The 20,185-nt window shown below is 43.3% G+C and overlaps 1 protein-coding gene across 1 annotated transcript; it reads left to right on the top strand.

The window, feature by feature from the left end:
- The first annotated feature begins 9,208 nt into the window (after positions 1-9,208).
- LOC103717902 (cation/H(+) antiporter 15) lies at positions 9,209-13,397 on the top strand. Its single transcript, XM_026808771.2, has 3 exons — positions 9,209-9,568; positions 9,673-10,704; positions 11,787-13,397. The coding sequence occupies exons 1-3, from the start codon at positions 9,341-9,343 to the stop codon at positions 13,137-13,139; spliced, it is 2,613 nt and encodes an 870-aa protein (XP_026664572.2). The 5' UTR covers positions 9,209-9,340; the 3' UTR covers positions 13,140-13,397.
- The last annotated feature ends 6,788 nt before the right edge of the window (positions 13,398-20,185 follow it).

Below are 20,185 nucleotides of genomic sequence, written 5' to 3'. Positions count from 1 at the left end.
CGGACACTACAAAATAATTGATATCTCCCGGCACTATATTTCACCTATACCGACGCTTTTAAGCGTCGGCGAATTTCTCACCCACGCTCCCCAAAGCGTGGCTCCGACGTCGGGCAGGTGGGCGTGGGGCCGGTTTAGGCCGACGCGTGAAGAAAGCGTCGGCGGTCTATGCCGACGCTTTTAAGCGTCGGCTAATGTGGCCTATGCCGACGCTTTTAAGCGTCGTTAACTGTGGCGTTAGCCGGCGCTTTTAAGCGTCGGCAAACTTCAAAGGCGTGCCAGTTCCCAGTGTTGTGCCGACGCTTTTAAGCGTCGGCAAACTTCAAAGGCGTGCCAGTTCCCAGTGTTGTGCCGACGCTTTTAAGCATCGGCAAACTTCAAAGGCGTGCCAGTTTTCCCGTGTTGTGCCGGTCGCTTTTGCCGACGCTTTTAAAAGTAATTTTTAATACCCTGTACACATTATATTCTAACAAAACAAATACACTAAATCACATATATAACAAAATACACGTCACAAACAAGAACTTTGATTACATTCATATTATAATATTTGATTACATTGTACTTCAAAAACATTTTAAAAATATACATCTCAAATTCCTAAGTACACAATCTACGATATGTATCAAGGATCGACGGCATCATCATCTCTACGAGTAGATGAAGTATCATCAACCTACAAGAAAAATACGAAAATCATCACGCTCATACAAGAATACATTATAATTATATAAAATATTCAAATATATTTAGTTATGTACCGGAGGAGCAAATCTCTGCAAAAAAGATGAAATATGGTCAAGCTGATCCTGCAAAGATTGTATCTTCAACTCTTGGCTCTGCTTCAACTCCGCCATATCAGTCATATGACTCTGCCTCATCTCCTCTATCCTTGTCTCATATGACTGCTTTATCTGTGCCATCTCTGTCTTCAAACTACAAACCTCTGCAGTGCTAGTACCTTGTCTGGCATCTTGGGTATATCGGCTCACTGCAGACAGCTGAGTGGGGGTAACTCCGATACCGTAACCCCTCACGCGTCCATAACGTTCTGGGCCCATCAATTCTGCATAGACCTGAGCCTCGACGCGACTGGCCGCGTCGGATGATGATGACTCCCCGACGCGCTCTGAAATAAGATTTGTAGCTCTTTCCTACATCTCTCTCAAAAAAATAAACAGTCACATTAATAATTTAAAAGAAGTAAAATTAATAAAAAATTTATGATTAAATAAAAAATGAATACATACAACTATATCTCTCGACTCGTCCCGGACAAAGCTGCCATCTCGGTGAGTATGGGTCATCTTATAAAACTCTACCTCACCAGGCTCTCTTCCATGCTCTACTATCTACACATATGGAAAGTATATTGGTAAACTATATATCATGATACGTGCTATATGTTAGTAGAGTTTCAAATAGTTTCAAAAGAACTTACGAATTCATTTCTACGTCTCGCATAACTCTTCGAGCCTGAAGTATGAGGAACTGCTTGAGATGCTCGTGCAGCTCTACCAATATTAGAATATGTCTGCCAAAATAAAAGCACACAGTATAATATGATTCAATGTATATATTTGCAATCTATATTAGTAATAAAGATAATAGAAGATATTGAAACAATATACATGACCTGTCCTCTTTCAGAAAACCAGTAGTGAACAAGCTCCCTCCACTGCTGAGGGTATACATCAGGAGGAGTCACACGAGCAACCTCCTCCTCTGTCATACCCTCGCGCTTGAAGTCCGTCTTCAATTTTGCTTTATATTCTTCCCATTTGCGGTTGAGGGACTTTAGCACCCAATCATGGCTCTCTGGAGGGAGTACAAACTTACCCTACAACAAGGTACAGAATGTTATAATAATATTAAACCTCTAAAATAAAATTATGGTACAAAGCAAATTAACATACAGAAGGTGTCGAATTAAAAAGAATAAATTCAATTCATTACCTCTATAAGTTTAAGAAGCTCAACCTTATACGAAGGAAGCATGTCATTCCACTTCGTATAGTTGAGCGGACACAGCTGACCCTTGCGTGCAACCGATCCTAAGAAGCGTGATAGAAGACTTCCAGCTCTATTGATGGGCTGCCCCAATTCGTTGCATCGGATGATGATCTTCTCACCCGGAGGAAGCTTCCACACATCCTTTGCTTGAGTGGGTCCCCGTCTCGTCCTCACCGTCCCTTGTCCATCTATTAAAATTAAATAAAATATGTCTTATAAAGTTGAAGACAAATAAGAACATAAAATATGAACTTTAAATCGAATTACCCTGGATCCGGAGCTCATCCTCCGGGCAATCAGCAGGAGGCTCGTGCTGAGATCCTGACTCGTGCTGCTGGTGCTCACATGGCTGCTGGGACTGTAGGGACTGATCAGAAGTAGATCCCACCTGAGAATGCTGGAACTCCACATCTCTAAATCGTCTTCCCCGGGGCATATTGTTACCTGGTGTGCATAAAAAAGAAGTGTAGATATCCAAATGCAGCAGTTCCTTTCTGAAATTGTTATCCAAATGCAACTCTAAAAGCAGCAAGATAATAATTTCATCCCCTAGCAGTATAAAGTTGTTGTAGATCATTAATCCTGCATCCTCAACCATTTAAAGTTTTCTAGGAATGAAATATCCAGCTACAAAGACCTTCCTGAGCTGCATTTGAACACTAGACCACATAATATGTCGTTACATATATCAGCTGACAAACTGGTGAATCAGACTCAAATGAAAAACAAGGGTAATGAAAAACAAGGGTGACCTTGCAGCAAGCAGGAACATCTATAAAGTACCATGGGATATTGGGATTACTTCTTATTATCTAGCAAATTGATGCATCCATTGCTATGAAAAATATGGATCTTTGTGCAGAACTTAGGAAAGAAGAACTAAGGAATTTTTTCTTGTCTTCAAATATATACTCTGGCCAAATAAAATAAAACTAACATTTGGACTTTAAAATGACTAAATTTTCAAACAAACAACCTAAGATGTAGCACTCCTTACTATTAACATGTAAAGTATTTGTTGCTTGATGCCAACGCCAAGTTAACTGAAACATAATACGGGAGGCATACCAACACTCGGTACATCGAACCAGACACCGTACCAGGCATACTGATATAGTAACAGAGTGGCACTGGTACGGGGCTCGGTACCGAGATGCAATACCTTGAATAAAAGTTTTGAAATCACTCGCATCTTTCCTTGGATCTTATTGATATTGCATTTCAATAAGAAGTCTTGCATTTTATATTATATATTGCATCTATAATGTTGTTTCACTCATCCTTGAGATGTAAATTGCCAATAATATGATAGAAGCATCTTCTGAACAAATGTCTGACAAGCATAAAAAAGAGAGTCAAGATCATCTAGTCTGGAATATTCTTTCACCAACTTCTTTTTATCTATCCAGATTACTGAGTGTGACAATAATTAAAAATAAGTGTTTATTGATGAGATGAAAACTACATTATTTATTGCATTAGTCTCAATCGAATTGATCAAATCACTTGCTACCATACAACACTCCAAAAGCTCCATTCCACAATTATGATGACAGCTGTTTCACATTACGAAAGCCAAAACAAACAAAGAGCAGAACATTACCATAGCATAGTTGTAGCAGGTCACTTTAACAGCATCGACATTCAGTGGTCAATGTTGCATAAACTTAAGGCAGAGGGCAGACCAAAACAAGCCATTCCCAAAGTAAAGCAGAGGATAACTGCAACTATATCTGTCTCTATGCTAGATGATTCCACCAAAATGGGCAGAAAATTAAATTTATGCTCTCAACTATACATATTACACCACTAGAACATATTTGAGTAACTGAGTGGTTCAGAAATGCAAACATATGAGCATACTACATAACACTAACAGATAAATGTGCATACGCTAATACCTCTTGAGTCCCACTTGCAGATGCCAATAACAGATAACTTTCTAGAGTATCTTCTTTCTTATTTGCTAATAATAATTGTTCAATGTGCATCAACGATCATACTTATCAGGGTTGCCGAGTCGATTGAGGTTTGAGGGCTGCTCGGATGGCGCCGGAGAGGAGGGATGAGGAGGAGATCCTCGGGCGGAGGCAAAGCTAGAGAATCTGTAAAAAAAGAAAAAAACACCCACGAACACACGAACAAGAAGAGGCGGAGAAGGAGGAGAACAAGCGAGAAGGAGGGAGAAGAGGGAGGAGGAGAAAAATACCTCAGGTGGAAGAGATCGGGGTTGGTCGGTCGGCGCCGGAGAGGAGGGAGGAGGAGAAGAGGCTTGGAATCCGACGGTCGGCACCGGAGAGGAGGAAGACGGTTGACTAGGGCAGTGCCGGAGAGGAGGAAGACGGAAGCCGGAGAGGAGAAATAGGGGAAGTAGCCAGCGCAGAATGAGGGTTCCGAGAAGGAGGGAGAAGAGGGAGGAGGAGAAAAATACCTCAGGTGGAAGAGATCGGGGTTGGTCGGTCGGCGCCGGAGAGGAGGCTTGGAATCCGACGGTCGGCACCGGAGAGGAGGAAGACGGTTGACTAGGGCAGTGCCGGAGAGGAGGAAGACGGAAGCCGGAGAGGAGAAATAGGGGAAGTAGCCAGCGCAGAATGAGGGTTCCGAGAAGGAGGGAGAAGAGGGAGGAGGAGAAAAATACCTCAGGTGGAAGAGATCGGGGTTGGTCGGTCGGCGCCGGAGAGGAGGGAGGAGGAGAGGAGGCTTGGAATCCGACGGTCGGCACCGGAGAGGAGGAAGACGGTTGACTAGGGCAGTGCCGGAGAGGAGGAAGACGGAAGCCGGAGAGGAGAAATAGGGGAAGTAGCCAGCGCAGAATGAGGGTTCGATCGGGGTCGGGCGCTGAGTTTTGAGGGATTCTACCCTTAGACGAGGCTTATAAGCGTCGTCCTTGATCGACGCTTCTACGCTGGATATATTCGACGCGTATAAGCGTCGTGTTTTCCAAGGGCCAAACGTGACGCTTAAAAGCGTCGTTCTAGGTCCAGTTCCCACCCCTTCCAGCGACGATTTCGCTAGAGGGCTGTGACGACGCTTTTAAGCGTCGTCTATTCCTTTAAATTTCCGACACTCTTACTAAGCGTCGGGAAAAGTTGACCCGGTGGTAACTTTTGCCGACGCTTTTTCCTAGCGTCGGCAAAAATGGGTCGGCTTTATCTAATTTTACTGTAGTGGGAGTACTGAGCTACGAAGGATGCGACCCCAGTCGGTCGTACTATTAGCCTCTCTGTAGACATGAGTGGCCCGGTAGGAGATATACTCGCCTAAAAGTCAGCGGATATCATAAATCAATCGCAGCTTGACTCCATGAAGCAAATAGCAAAAGAAGCATTGTCCGACAATTACACTAATGCATCTCACTTCTCCTTCCCGTCCTCCCTTGCATGCAGGAAATCTCCCTTGAAACACTACTCTGAGGCAACTTTTAACGGCCGATGGAAGGTGCCAACAATTGAGCTCTATGTTATTTGCAAGTTGCAAGTAGTGCATTATTTTTTTGCGTGAGAGCTGCAGACCATGCAGAACCGTACAAATATACAACGGGAAATTACAGCCAAGTTTTTTTTTTTTTTTTTGCTACAGCAGATGGCGCATACACTTCTAGTATGGATACATCTAAATAAAAAATAAAAAACAGAAAAATCTCGGACCGCTCTAAGCAGCTCCTTTCTCCGACCTACAGGACTTCTCTCGAGTGATCGGCCACGTACAAGGCCACCCAATCCGCAACCCCATTAACTTCTCTATAAGCATGCTCGACTTGGAAAGTATCGTCGCCACTATCCATGGTCCGAATATTTTGAAGTAGGGGGTGGCACTCACCTACACCACCAGTGCTTCCTGGATCTAGCCGATCACCGTGGCTGAGTCACCCTCGAGAAGGACTGCTCTAGCCCACAAAATACGCCGTGCATAACCCAGACTAGCTCACGCCGCCCTGAGCTCCACCCCCGGAATATAGGTGTCGAAGATCTAGCACCCGACAGCAGCAATCACTTTAGAGTCCGGGCCTCTATGACAAAGTCTGCACCACCCCTTGCCACCGTCAAGTACGCATCTGTCGAAGTTGACCTTGAGAAAACTGGAAGATCATGAAGGGCTTCTAGTTGTCTTGAATTAATTCATGCTTATTTGTGTAGACCGATGAACACCGAATCATTTGGTGGGAGTCGGTATTTTCTACTGTTTATCGATGATTACAACCGCATTAGTTGGGTGTAATTTTTGAAGTATAAATCAGAAACTTTTGAGAATTTCAGAAAGTTCAAAGCATTGGTCGAAAAGCAAGATGATACAAGCATAAAGACTCTTCGCACAGATGGAGGCAGTGAGTTTTTATCTAAGGACTTTACCCAGTTTTGTGAGGAACATGGCATTTACAGGAAATTGACAGCACCCTACACACGAGTGCAAAACGGGGTTGCTGAGCGCAAGAACCGAACCGTAGTTGAGATGGCAAGGAGTTTGCTTAAAGCCAAAGAACTTCCAATTCAGTTTTGGGCAGAAGCAGTTGCTACAACGGAATATTTCGCCAACAAAGGCAATTCTGAATCAAACACCATATGAAGCTTGGAGGAGTACAAAGCCTTCAGTAAGCTACTAAAAAATTTTTGGTTGTATTGCTTATAGTTTGATTAACTCACAGAATCTTCATAAACTAGATAAAAAATCAAAAAAGTGTATTTTTATTGGTTATTGTACGCAATTCAAAGCATACCGGCTATATAACCCAATTAGTGTAAATCATCAATAGAAATGTTGTGTTTGATGAAGATGTAAGCTGCAATTAGCATGGCAGCAATGAGAAAGATCAAGTTCAAATATGGATGGAGAATCTATTAGATGAAACAGCAAATTCAGCACCTTCCTCGTCAACCTCCAGCACCAGCAACCCCTCCGATGCGTCAATTTCATCTTTCTCAGGTTCCAGCAGCTGGAATTTATCTCAGGCAGAAATTTTAGATGCAATGGTTCCCAGAAAATTCATATCCTTGAAGGAAATTCATGAAAGTTGCACATTTGCTTTGTATCTTACAGATCCTACATCCTTTGAAGAACCAACAGAAAAAGAAGAATGGTGCAATGCAATGAAGGAAGAGCTTATGGCAATAGAGAAAAATGAAATTTGGGATTTGATAGATTTGCTGGAAGGAAGAAAACCTATCGGTTTGAAATAGATATTTAAAATGAACTATGATGCTGATGGAATGGTTTAAAAGCACAAAGCAAAAGACTTGTGGCAAATGGGTACTCTCAACAGCAAGGTGTTGATTTTAAAGAAACATTCTCTGCGGTGGCAAAGTTTGAAACGGTGAGAATCATCTTAACCTTGGCAGCACAATTATATTGGCCAGGTTATCAATTTGATGTAAAATCTACTTTTCTGAATAGCAAACTGGAAGAAGTTATGTCTCTCAACCTGAAGGTTTTATTATTCATGGCAAGGAAGAGAAGGTATATAAATTAAAAAAAACACTCTATGGATTAAAACAGGCTCCACGGGCATGGTACAACAAAATTGATTCATATTTTCAAGAAAATGGATTTGAAAGGAGTGAGAATGAGCCAACTCTTTATATGAAGAAAGAAGGTAATACATATTTTCTAGTCGTTTGTCTCTATGTTGATGACATAGTTTATTTGGGCTCATCGGATTCTCTTAACACTGAATTTAAATTCAGCATGATGAAGGAATTTGAAATGTCTGATCTTGATTTGCTGCATTACTTTCTTGGCCTTGTGGTGAAGCAAGGAGAAGATGGAGTATTTGTCTCATAAAGGAAGTATGCAACGGATCTTCTTAAAAGGTTTAATATGCTGAATTGCAAGATGACAGCTACTCCTATGAATGTTAATAAAAAGTTACAGCTTGAAGAGGGACAAAAAGGGCAGATGCAAGGAGTTTCAGAAGCTTAGTTGGTGGTTTGACTTATCTAACTCATACTAGGCTTGATTTTGCATTCTCCGTTGGCATGCTTTCTAGATTGCCGACATGGTGGATTTTGAAATATGGTATTCACAAGTTTCCAACTTCAAATTGTTTGGCTTCACTGATAGTGATTGGGCAGGTTCACTCGATGATAGGAGAAATACTTCGGAAAGTGTTTTCGGTCTTGGTTCAGGGGCTATCACATGGAGCTCACGAAAATAAGCAACCATGGCGTTGTCTTCATCAGAAGCTGAGTATGTAGCAGTAACATCTTCAGCGTGTCAAGCCGTGTAGCTAAAAAGAATCCTTACTGATCTTAAACAAGAGCCAAAAGAAGCAACTGAAATTTTCTGTGACAATAAGGTAACAATTTCCATGACCAAAAATTCTGCAATTTTATGGAAAAACGAAACACATTGACATTTGATTTCATTTCATTCGGGACCTAATTGCAAGTGGTTTGATAGTTCTGAAGTTTTGGCACAAATGAACTAGTAGCAAATATATTAACAAAGTCACCCCCTTGGGAGAAGCATTCATATTTCATATCGCAGTTTGGTGTGTGCAATTTTTAATCAAGGGGGAGTGTTGAACATTGATTCAAAAATTGTTACTACACATCAGATAATGTTTAACCATATTTCGGAAGAGTTTCGGTAGAGTTTCAGCAGAGTTTCAGAAAAGTTTCAATCATAGTTAAATTCCTAGATAAGGTTGGTTTTTAGATGCGATTTATCCCCTTAATTTCTGGTTTGATGTAGTTATTTATTTGATTAGGGAGTCCACGTTGTAAGCCTCAAGGAGGCATTAATTAGTTGGTAGTCTGAGGCTGAAATATGCCTGCCGCCATTGCTATATATTTCCTGAAGAACAGAACAAAAAATCGAGTCCTCTGTTTTTTCCCTGTTTTACAGAAACATATAAAACCAGTCCACTGATTTTAATACCTCTTCTCCTCTATCCATCACTCCTTCTTCCCCCAACATAATTTAGTTGACTTAAAAAAAAAAAAAAAAAACAGCATCCTAATGAGATTTTAACCTTAGCCACCAAACCTTCCTTGCCACCGGACGTACCTCCTTCCCTTGCATCACACGTGCCCTACACTACAAACCATATCAACTGACGAGTTCTTTCCCTCTCATTCCCCTCGCTGATCTCGGGACGACCAATAGACCCATCACAACCTCTCCACCCCAAACTGTCGGGCTACCGACCGAGAAATAGCAGCGTACGTGGCTACGTTCCTGCCCTGGTCAAAGTCAAACCAGACATCACCTGACCGTTACCGTTCCCAATTGCCCTCCCCCTCTTTCCTGCTCCTCCTCCATCTCTCCTTGCTTCCCCTAGCCACAACCTCCACAACGAGGCATAGTGGAAAGAACACTGACATGACCGAAGATGGCATCCGCGAACCTCACCGATCAGATGAAGGAGCCCGTCACTGGCGGTGTCGTCTGCTACTCCCCGACGCTCATCACCACCAACGGCATCTGGCAGGGCAACAACCCATTGGAATACTCGCTCCCCCTCTTCATCATTCAGGTCATCCTCGTCGTCGTCACCACCCGCGTCCTCGTCCTGCTTCTCAAGCCCTTACACCAGCCCCGTGTCGTCGCCGAGATCATCGTAACCTCCTCATCTCTCTCCTCTGGTCAATTCGACCGTCCCATTCAAACTGAAAAATAAAAGACTCCTCTACTTTCAAATGCTGCATGTGTATTGACTCTTAGGGAGGCATACTCTTGGGACCATCGTGCCTGGGTAAGGTGAAAATTATCGGCGAATCGGTCTTCCCGACCAGGAGCTTGCTAACGCTGGAGACTGTGGCGCACGTCGGCCTCCTCTACTTCCTATTCCTAGTCGGCGTAGAGATGGATGTTATGGTCATAAAGAGGACCGGGCGGCGGGCGCTGGTCATCGCGGTGGCCGGCATGGTCCTCCCGTTCGGCATCGGCGTCGCAGCCTCCTACGGCCTCCAGCGCCACGTCTCCCAGAACATTCACCAAGCCTCCTTTCTCCTCTTCATCGGCGTCGCTCTCGCCGTCACGGCCTTCCCCGTCCTCGCACGCATCCTCGCCGAGTCCAAGCTCCTCAACACCGAGATAGGCCGCATTGCCATGTCGTCGGCTATCGTCAACGACATGTGCGCATGGATCCTCCTCGCGCTCTCCATCGCCCTCGCGGAGTCCGGCAGCGGCGACTCCGCGGGGAAGGGGAATTCCAGCGGGAACGCGCTGGCGTCCCTCTGGGTGCTGCTCTCGGGTGTGGCCTTCGTATTGTTCTGCTTCTACGCCGTTCGGCCGGCGATGCGGTGGGTCATGAAGCGGACGCCGGAGGGTGAGGGAGTCAGCGACTTCTACGTGTGTCTGATACTGACCGGCGTCATGCTGGCCGGGTTGACGACGGACGCCATCGGGATTCACTCGGTCTTCGGGGCTTTTGTGTTCGGGCTGGTGATACCCAACGGGTCGCTTGGGGTGGCGTTGATAGAGAAGCTGGAGGACTTCGTGACCGGGTTGTTGCTGCCGTTGTTTTTTGTTATTAGTGGACTGAGGACGAACCTGGCCACCGTAAGGGACATGAAGGCGGTGGTGCCTCTGGCCGTGGTCTTCCTCCTGGCAAGTGTGGGGAAAATTCTGGGCACCGTTTTGATTGCGATCTTCTTTACGATGTCGTTCCGGGACGGGGTGGCTCTGGGTTTCCTAATGAATACCAGAGGGCTCGTGGAGATGATCGTCCTCAACATCGGAAGGGACAAAGAGGTACTTGACTATTCTACTGGTTAGATTTTTAGAAAGTTTTTTATAGAATTTTCAGCTTAATTCTATAAAAATAACCAAATAAACCGTTAAGAATCGTCTGATCCGGATTGGTTCAGTAGGATTCTAGGCTGGAACATTGATTGGATCTTCTAATATTTAGAAATATCCTTATAAAATATATTTCGATTTGTATTGCATGCACTTAAATTTATGAAAAATTTTATTTCGTACTTTATATTTATCTTTAGTTTACTTTAACTTATTTTAAAATTCATTATATGATTTCATTTTATATAATTTATTTATTTATATTTATATTCAATATATATGCTAATGTGTATTTATACATTACTTAGATATTGTATTGTATATTATTATAATTATTTTATATCTAATTGTGCACTAAAATTTCTTGAGCCATCAATCAACTCGGATCATCAGATATCCAAGCCAACCAAGTTTCCATGTTCTTCGTTATTACTTCAACAAATCTTTTTCCTTCTTAGGTGGTGGCATATATTTAAATAATATTTTTGTTCTATTAATATAATGAACAATTTCAAACCTCCACAATAGTTAAAATGTAATTTCAATACAAAATGAAAAATTATAAAGAAATTGAATTCAGTATGCAGCAACTATTTTTGTTCATATTCATATTCCATTAATAATCATGTAAAATGATAAACATTTTACCGGTAGAATTGGTTCTCCATATGGCATAACTGGACCAGAAATATTAACATTGCAGAAATATTACTTCACAATTTCAAAATAAAAGAAATTCTTATTTGTGATTATTATAGCAGTTATTTATTCATTTTTTAAATAACATTGATATTATTTACACAAAAAATAACATTGATATTTAATTGTAATCTCAATTATCTTTATATTGTAAACATAAATGATTTGTAATAAGGTTATTTTTGACAAAATATAATATTTAAAAATATTGCTGAAAACTGGATGATTGGATTTTATTTGAATTGATCAGGTTGGCCTGTTCATCGTTAAGTTCTTTCTACAAGTCAACAAAAAATCTGGTTTCTTGTGTGTTTCATTTCGGGCTCTATCATCAGGTGCTGGACGACGAGTCGTTCGCGGTGATGGTGCTGGCCTCGGTGGTGATGACGGCGATGGTGACCCCGGTGGTGATGGCAGTCCACCGGCCGACCCGCCGCCTGATCGGCTACAAGCGGCGCAACCTCCAGCGTTCGAAGCCCGACGTGGAACTCCGCATGCTGGCCTGCGTCCACAACACGCGCAACGTCCCCGCGCTCATCTCCCTCCTCGACCTCTCTCACCCCACCAAGCGCTCTCCAATCTTCGTGTACGCCCTCCACCTCGTCGAGCTCACCAACCGCGCCTCGTCCATGCTCATTGCCCATAGCGCCGCCGCCACCTCCAAGCCCCACAGCAGCGGCCACTCCGCATCCACCACCGGCACCCACGCCCAGGCCGACCACATCTTCGCCGCCTTCGAGAGCTACGAGCAGCATGCCGGCGGCGTCTCCGTCCAGGCCATCACCACCGTCTCAACGTACGGCTCCATGCACGAGGACATCTGCGCCCTCGCCGAGGAAAAGCACGTCACCCTCATCGTCCTCCCCTTCCACAAGCAGCAGACCGTCGACGGCGCCATGGAGCCCATCAATTCCGCTATCCGCACCCTCAACGAGGGCGTCCTCGCCACCGCCCCCTGCTCCGTCGCCGTCCTCGTCGACCGGGGTCTCTCCGCTGCCTCCCGCGCCGCCCCCGCCCACCCCCCCACCCACCACGTCGCCCTCCTCTTCTTCGGCGGCCCGGACGACCGCGAGGCCCTCGCCTACGCCTCCCGGATGGTCGAGCACCCCGGCGTCACCCTCCTCGTCATCCGCTTTCTCCCTGGCGACGACCTCGCCGTCCCCACCTCCCCCTCCGCCGCCGCCCGCGACTCCAGAGTCATCACCATCGTCACCGACAGCAGTCGCCAGCGGCAGCTCGACGACGAGTGCATGAACGAGTTCCGGCTGCGCAACGTGAGCAACGAGTCGGTAGCGTACACTGAAAGAGTGGTGAACAGCAGCGAGGAGACGGTGGCGGCGCTGCGGGCGATGGAGAGCATACACGATCTGTACATAGTGGGGAGGGGGCAGGGGGAGGCGACCCCGATGACGGCGGCGCTGGCGGAGTGGATGGAGTGCCCGGAGCTGGGGCCGATTGGTGACCTGCTGGCTTCTTCGGACTTCTCGGCCACGGTGTCAGTGCTGGTGGTGCAGCAGTACGTCGGCGGGGCGTTGGGGCCGGACGTGCCGGGAGCGTCGGCGGAGAGCCCAACCGGTGGGGCTGTGAAGCAGTACTTGAATAATGCCAACCAGCGGATGTCCGTGGTCGCCGGGACGCACCGTGGGGCGGCGCCAGCATCGCTCAACGTTACTTGGAATGGAAGGTAAGTAAGACCTAATTCTGTGCCGGGCTTGTTAAAAAGTAACTGATCCATGTTGAGGCATGAATTTTTCTCGAGAGGCCATGGTAGTGTCGAATCCATCTTGATGGGATTCGTGCATTAGATGCGACCAAATGATTCCTCTTAGTTCTTTTGATGGCTTTAGAGCGTCTCAAACGTTGCTGTGATTTTCTTTATTATTTCTTTTATTAGCTTCTTTTCAAATGTACAGATTGTACACAAATTTAATTGTTAGTTTCATTAAGGGATTGTTTGGAGCTTGCGCATGTTTTGGCATTCATTCTCCTTGTAATAGATTAACTGTACCATATATCCCCTTGTTATAATGTCAATTATTTTCCTTATAGGAATGATCTTAACAATGTCTGCTCTAATTTAGGCGATGACTAGTAAAATATATCTGCTATGGATGTGATAAACCTCCTATTCTATGATTTCCTTTTACATTGTCCATCCAATGCTTACTAAAATCTTTTTATCTATAATATCTATACCAAATTTCTATTTTTGGAGCCAAAAAAATGTATCTTTATAATATGGTTTTATAGATTTTGACATTTTCCTCATCAAATTTGCTTAAATATCTATAATATATATACTTTGCAAGGCATGGTTTTTTCTTATTTGCAATCTCATCTTTCTCCCAACTTTTCTTTTAGGCTAAGCCATGCACTTCCAGAGATTTCTCTACAAGTGAACCTTCAAAAGTCCAAATGGGATGTGGTCTTAACACTATCGCAACAAAATGTGGGATACGATTAACAAAATGCACCATTTATTAGCATAGAAACAAACGTCATGAACTTGGAATTGGAATATTGTCCAAGTGAAATAGTTTCTTAGCTACCCATCCAAATAGCAAATGTCAAACGATTCAAACAAGGCCTCGGCCTCTGTGATAGCCTAAGTGCATGAAAATATGTACCGATCAACCTGTAGTCTGACAAAAAATTGGCATTGGAAGCCCAAAACTATAATGAAACAACCCATGAAGCTAGATGCATGCATGTGCACAATTTTTGTAGCTCAGCGGATGTCGCATGCCGAGGGTTTCAATTGGTTATATGTGTCCAAATAAAAAAAAACTTTAACATAATGATAACAGGGAAAAAAATTACGTGGCATAATAATTTTTAGACTTGATAGTGATATATATTCTTCCCATCTTTTTTCGTATCTCTATAATTCATGTGAAAATAACTAGAGTTCTGGAATACCAATTTCTCAAGTAAAAGCGCGGCTCATGTAGCTGTATGTCCCTTCGTGAACAAGACGTGCAACCAGGGCTACGAACATTGCATTCCAGGGCTTGAACAGGCCTGGCCCAATTAAGGCTTGGTTGGTGGGCCTAGCTTCGTCTGGTTCTCGTGCTTAGCCCACGTATAACGGTGGAGTCATTCCTACACCAACCAGGTCTCTGATCTCTCGTCAGAAGAAAGGCCTGTTATTTTCTTGCAAGTAACATGGGCTGTTGCCTTGGAAGCCTCGATTTCGACATAGGCTCGGACAACCTATCTACCCAAAAAGATTGGTTCTAAGATGTTGTCAGCCCAGGGATAAATTCAGTGTCCTCTAAAATTTTCAGCTTAAATTCCTCAACTGTACAGGATCAAGCAATTCTTTACCTCGAGGTTAATTTCCTTCACCCATCCGTCAAGAATAGGGTTAGTGTTTAACCTGACAGTTTCTACAATTTCAAGCCACCTTCTTTTTTTTTATTATTATATCGGCTATCTCATACATCTCTTGAATAAATACATCTACTCACATCAGCTATCATCAGAAAGATAACCAGGTAATGCATCAAGCTACCTTCGGTCCATACTTTACCCACATTCAGATTTAGAATTAATAATAACCGTCATATGTACAATATGACATTACATTACATTATTTTTGTCAAAAAAATTGTAAAAAAAAAAAAAGGAGATGAGTTTTTTAAGCGAAAGACATCTATAATTTTGTATCCAATTATCATAAGCGAAGTAAAATATAACTCATATATTTTTGTTATACTTTCAAGAAAAATAATTGCATGCACATGTAAATGTTGCAGCACAATGCTCCAACATTCACTACATGACATAATTTTATACTATAATATATATATATATATGAGCGTTCGTTTTTGGGGCAATGCTTTTAGGTAGTTTTTGGACAAGCTCAAGCCTATCCTATCAGGGACAGGGATACGCTTCCCAGGCCAAGCCACTGAAGAAAGTTTATGGTAATCACTTGCAGAAGGTTTAGGAAGCCAACCTAATAGCTCCAATTATATAATTAATAAGCTATTCCCTATGACAGTGTCACGTGGAGCAGGTACATCTAGTCTTCATGGCACGGATATATACAACGTGAAAGAGACGGAGGATCTCATATCAAGACTGGGAGAGGAGATGTGGAAAAGCGTTAGCGGACAAGGAGAAGCGAAGCAGATGGCGTCGGGTGAGGAAATGGGAGAAGATGGAAGGCACAACAGTTCAAATGCTACGAGCCGTGCATGCCCATGAAAATTATTGGCATTTGCCCATAATGCTTCAATCATCTCATGCTTCGCTGCCATAATCCACATGCATCACGACATGACAAGATACGACACCAAACTGGTGACAATGTTTTACGTGACAAGACCTATTAATATTGTAGAGATGGTCGACAGAGATACCAATTAGACCTTGTGGGGTGACGGTCATGGAACTACTGTTCTTCTTTTTAAACAGAAGATGAAACTTTTTGTTACAATTTGGGTGCTAACAAAACAGTGCGAGGGTGTCTTGTTGAGGCAAAATAGTCTTCATTTTTTGTTAAAAAAAACAAACAAACAAAAAGATAGGGCCGAAGATTTTTTATTTTTATTTTTATTTATTTAACAGTAGTAGCCTCGGTATCCGAATGAATGACGTCGATCGGGTGTGCCTTGGACCGCCCGTTGTACAATGTCTGCACAAAGGCATGATAGCCTCGAAGAATTGTAGATAAAGTCGGCAACCTTTTTCTTTTCAAAGAGAATAAGCTGAAAAAGGCTGTTGACATGCTATAGGCCTATATTTTTCTTCGCATCTCATCAAACTCAACTGGTAGCTAATAAAAGCGAGCACCTAAAGTTGCTTAGGGTTGAAATTAGAGCAACTTCCATTACAAATTAAGATATAAGATAACTCGCTCTCAGTTGTCTTCATTTAGTGTCACCTAATCTAGCTAGAATCATGTTGGCCATAGGCTGAACTTGTTTTGCCTTTGTCATACTAAGAACTTAAACATAACCTCAAAGTTGTTTTCTTGAAGGAGGAAGGTGAATCTCATGTTTTGCAAATATGGTAGTTGAATAATGTGTGCATTGGGGGGCGGGGGGGGTGGGCGGCGAGAGAGAGAGAGAGAGATTTGCACTGTTTACCAGAGAAAAGAAAGAGATACACTGAAAAGCTAACTAGCTAAGAGTGCCTGTTGGTCTTTAGCTCTGTTTTTCCAATTAACAATTCGTCGAGACTATCGCCCAACTATTACATATAGCTTCTTATTTAAACAGCCACTTGGTCTCAGCAAAAAAAAAAAACAGCCACTGGTCTGAGCTTTTCAATACACCACAGACTTTTCAAGTAGATCTCTCCTTTTTCTCTCCTAGAAAAGGGTGCGGTACCGATTCCCTTTAATCACATCAATCTTGTTGCTATGATGTTGCACCAGAGAAAAGTTAGAAAGAGATCGTTTTTACAAAAATAGGAAGGATGCTAGGAAAATACTTGACAAAGTGAGGGAGACCACTCAAACAGCAGCTGCTTTTTATGTTCTGTACCTTCTACCTTGAAGTTAGAGCTTGAAAGGGATCATTAATCTGAGGATGTCATTTTGAAGTACTTAGCGACAAAAAATCAACCTTCGGCTTAATCATTATACCACATTCTTCATCACAGCGTTGACCGCAGACCAGCATAGAAAGCTCATAGGGCTCGTTTGGTTCGCGGGAAAAGAAGGGGGAAAAGTGTGGTCAACGGGAAAGTAATGAGATGCCTCTTGTTTGGTTGGAGTTTTCAAAGGAGAGAGAAGGGAAAGTAGTATTCCCATGGAAATGTGATTCCCACATTTCATGGAAAAGTCTTTCCCATGAGAAACATGGGAAAGTTACTTTCCCATGAGGCGGGAATCACTCCATTTTTACTTTTTCCCAAAAAGTCCCTTCAGCATTAAAGAAGCATTAAAGAGGCATTAAAAACTTAATTTTTATTAAGGGCATAATAGGAATTATATATAACTTTCCTAGGAAAGTAGATGGCCAACCAAACATAAGCACCTTGGAAATTTGTCACTTTCCCATGGTCAACCAAACATGCCAAAAGTACTTTCCTAGGCATCCTCTTCCTAGGAATTTGTTTCCCAGGAATCATATTTCTAGGAAGCAAAATGCTTTCCGCGAACCAAACGAGCCCATATTGTCCAGGAGATGGATGATCAGCATTTCTCAGCATTGTATCCAATATATTCTTTCCTCCCCAATCCATGTAGCTATTATTTCGCCTTTTTATTGTACTGGAGTGTGGGAATTATGAAGATAAGAAGCAAAAATATCTTTAAAAAAAACACGAACTCTAAGAGATGCCTCACCGACGGATATTGAGAGAGTTTGCATCGCACAGTAGAGATTCTTCACCGAGCACGGCGACATAGCATGGACAAACAAGCTCCAGATCTCTATCCAATCCAACCTCTCCATCCCTATCCCAGCCGCCGTACCAAGCCCCTGGAAATGCTTAAAGGCCAGTTGGAGTCATATATTCGGTGACAAACATTCCCACAGGGATCCGGATCTGGATCTGCTGATCTGGGCCACGCGGCCGGCCACGTGGGTCGTAAAAAGACGGTGGACTTCTAACGCGCCGAAGCTCCAGGCCAAGGCCCGGCAGCTCCTTGGCGGGCCCCAGCGTGGGAAGCTGAGGAGGGCGATGCCGCAAAAGACAAAAAGCCCCGCGATGCAAAAAAAGGAGGAGTCGAGCGGTTGGGAGTTTGGGGACTCGAGGGAGGTTAAAATAATAATGATAATAAAAGAGATTGGAGAGGAAAAGGTGGTGGGAGGGCCTACCAGCAAAATGTCAAACGCTACGTTGCTCGTTTTTTATTTTTTTATTTTTATTTTATGGGAATTTAAGAGCACGGCCTGACGTGATAGATACTAGATAGTCTCCCGAATGTCTCGTGCTCCCCACCCTCCCTCTTTCTCTACAGATCGTTGGGCACTGCTGTTTTGTGGCACAGGGGATCCAGTGTATTACTAGATGGCTTGAACCGATGATTGGCCATTGATCACTTGGTTGCCTCGTAGGTGTTGAAGAGATGACACCTTAGTTTGCCCTCCCAAGAGTTGATCACAAAGTGGTTAGTTAACGAGTAATGCTAAATGGGAGGATCCTAAATAAATGGAGTATTGAGAATCTGTGGGAGTGTAGGTTTAGTCTGATATCGACTATGCAATGGATAAATCTTCGGTATTTATAAAAGGGCCAAGAAACCTAAATACTACGGTCTAACTAGTTTTTTTGGGCAAGATCCTGTGGTGTTATACTATTCTAGATCTTTAGAGTTAGGTGACATGCTGGATTCGATCAAGTTAGGTGGCTAGGATCATTTTTTCTAAGTTATTTTTTTTAATGCTAAAATCGGAAGTATCATACATAACGTGTACGGATACAACCAAGAAAATCAAAAAGCAAAACATCACGGAGAGTCCTAGGCAACTCTGCCTCTTCCACCCATAGGTGGTTCCTTGAGTGGTTGGCGACAAAGAAGGCAACCCAGTCCGCTGCCCCATTCGTCTTCCTAAACACATGCCTCGTCTGAACAACCATCCCGTCACACCCCATGACCCGGATATCTCTCACCAATGGGTCGTACTCGCCTACCCCGCTTGAAGCCTGTGAAAGCCATCCAATGACCGTCGCGGAGTCGCCCTCCAGGAGAACATCCCTAGCCTGCAATGCACGACGTACATACCTCAAACTTGCCCATGCAGCCCTCAGCTCCGCCCCTAACACCGATATATCAAAAAGCTGGAAACCCCCGGCAACAATCACCCTGGAGTTCGGGCTCCTGACAACAAAGCCCGCACCTCCCTTCTCACTGCCTTGCAAGACGGAACCATCGAAGTTAACCTTGAGAAAACTCAGGGGTGGGAGCTCTTAGGTGAAAAACATCATGCGGGACGCTCTACGAGCAGATGTAGAGCCCCATATATCCCAAGCTATCAAGAGTCCATCCGAGTGAGTCGCCTGAAGGACCTCCATCGCCCAAAGCATCGCTCTCTCCACCACCACCCCCAGAGGGGGAATAGTCTCTCTAAATGTTTAAGCATTTCTCGCAGGCTAGATCTGGTAGGCAGTATAAGTCGCCCGCACCGCCTCTAGCCTGGATTGCAGGGACCCGACCAGACGTCCAAGTGCATGCAGAAAGGAAGAACACGCTAAAAGGCACGAACAAATTTACATTGCTGCAAGATCTTGCAATGTAGCGATTGCTTGATCGATGATTTCAATATACTAAATGATGTCTGGTTGCAATAAACTGTCTTCCAAGATTCTCGTTTGGTTATTCAAGTACTTTGATGAATATATTTGGTTTTAGCTGTTGTTTTATTCTGAATTGCCCTAATTTTGCAATGCACCACTTGAAAATCAACCCCGAAATCTATAGTTTGTAAGAAGAATGTGATCAAGTAGAGGTTAATACCAATAGGACTTTTTTCCTGGAATATATATAAAACATGAACCATATTCCTGACAAGCTAGAACTGTAGCCAAGAAGAATATTGGTTATATTAGACGGAGTGGGAAATAGTTTGTCAACTTACATTCAGAGGTTAATACCAATAGGACTTTTTTCCTGGAATATATATTGATTACTTGATTATAATTAACTAAGTTTAATAGAAGGTTAACTTGGATCTTATTGGATTTTTTTTCCAAATAACAAGTTATTAATTTAAAAAAGAGAATTTTGTATATAATTAACTGAGAAAATTCTTGCTGCTTCATGTAATATATCTTT

The sequence above is a fragment of the Phoenix dactylifera genome, chromosome 3 (assembly GCF_009389715.1).
Source record: "Phoenix dactylifera cultivar Barhee BC4 chromosome 3, palm_55x_up_171113_PBpolish2nd_filt_p, whole genome shotgun sequence".
NCBI lineage: Eukaryota > Viridiplantae > Streptophyta > Magnoliopsida > Arecales > Arecaceae > Phoenix > Phoenix dactylifera.
Note: the sequence above shows the minus strand (reverse complement) of the source record. Positions and strands in the feature narration are given on the sequence as shown.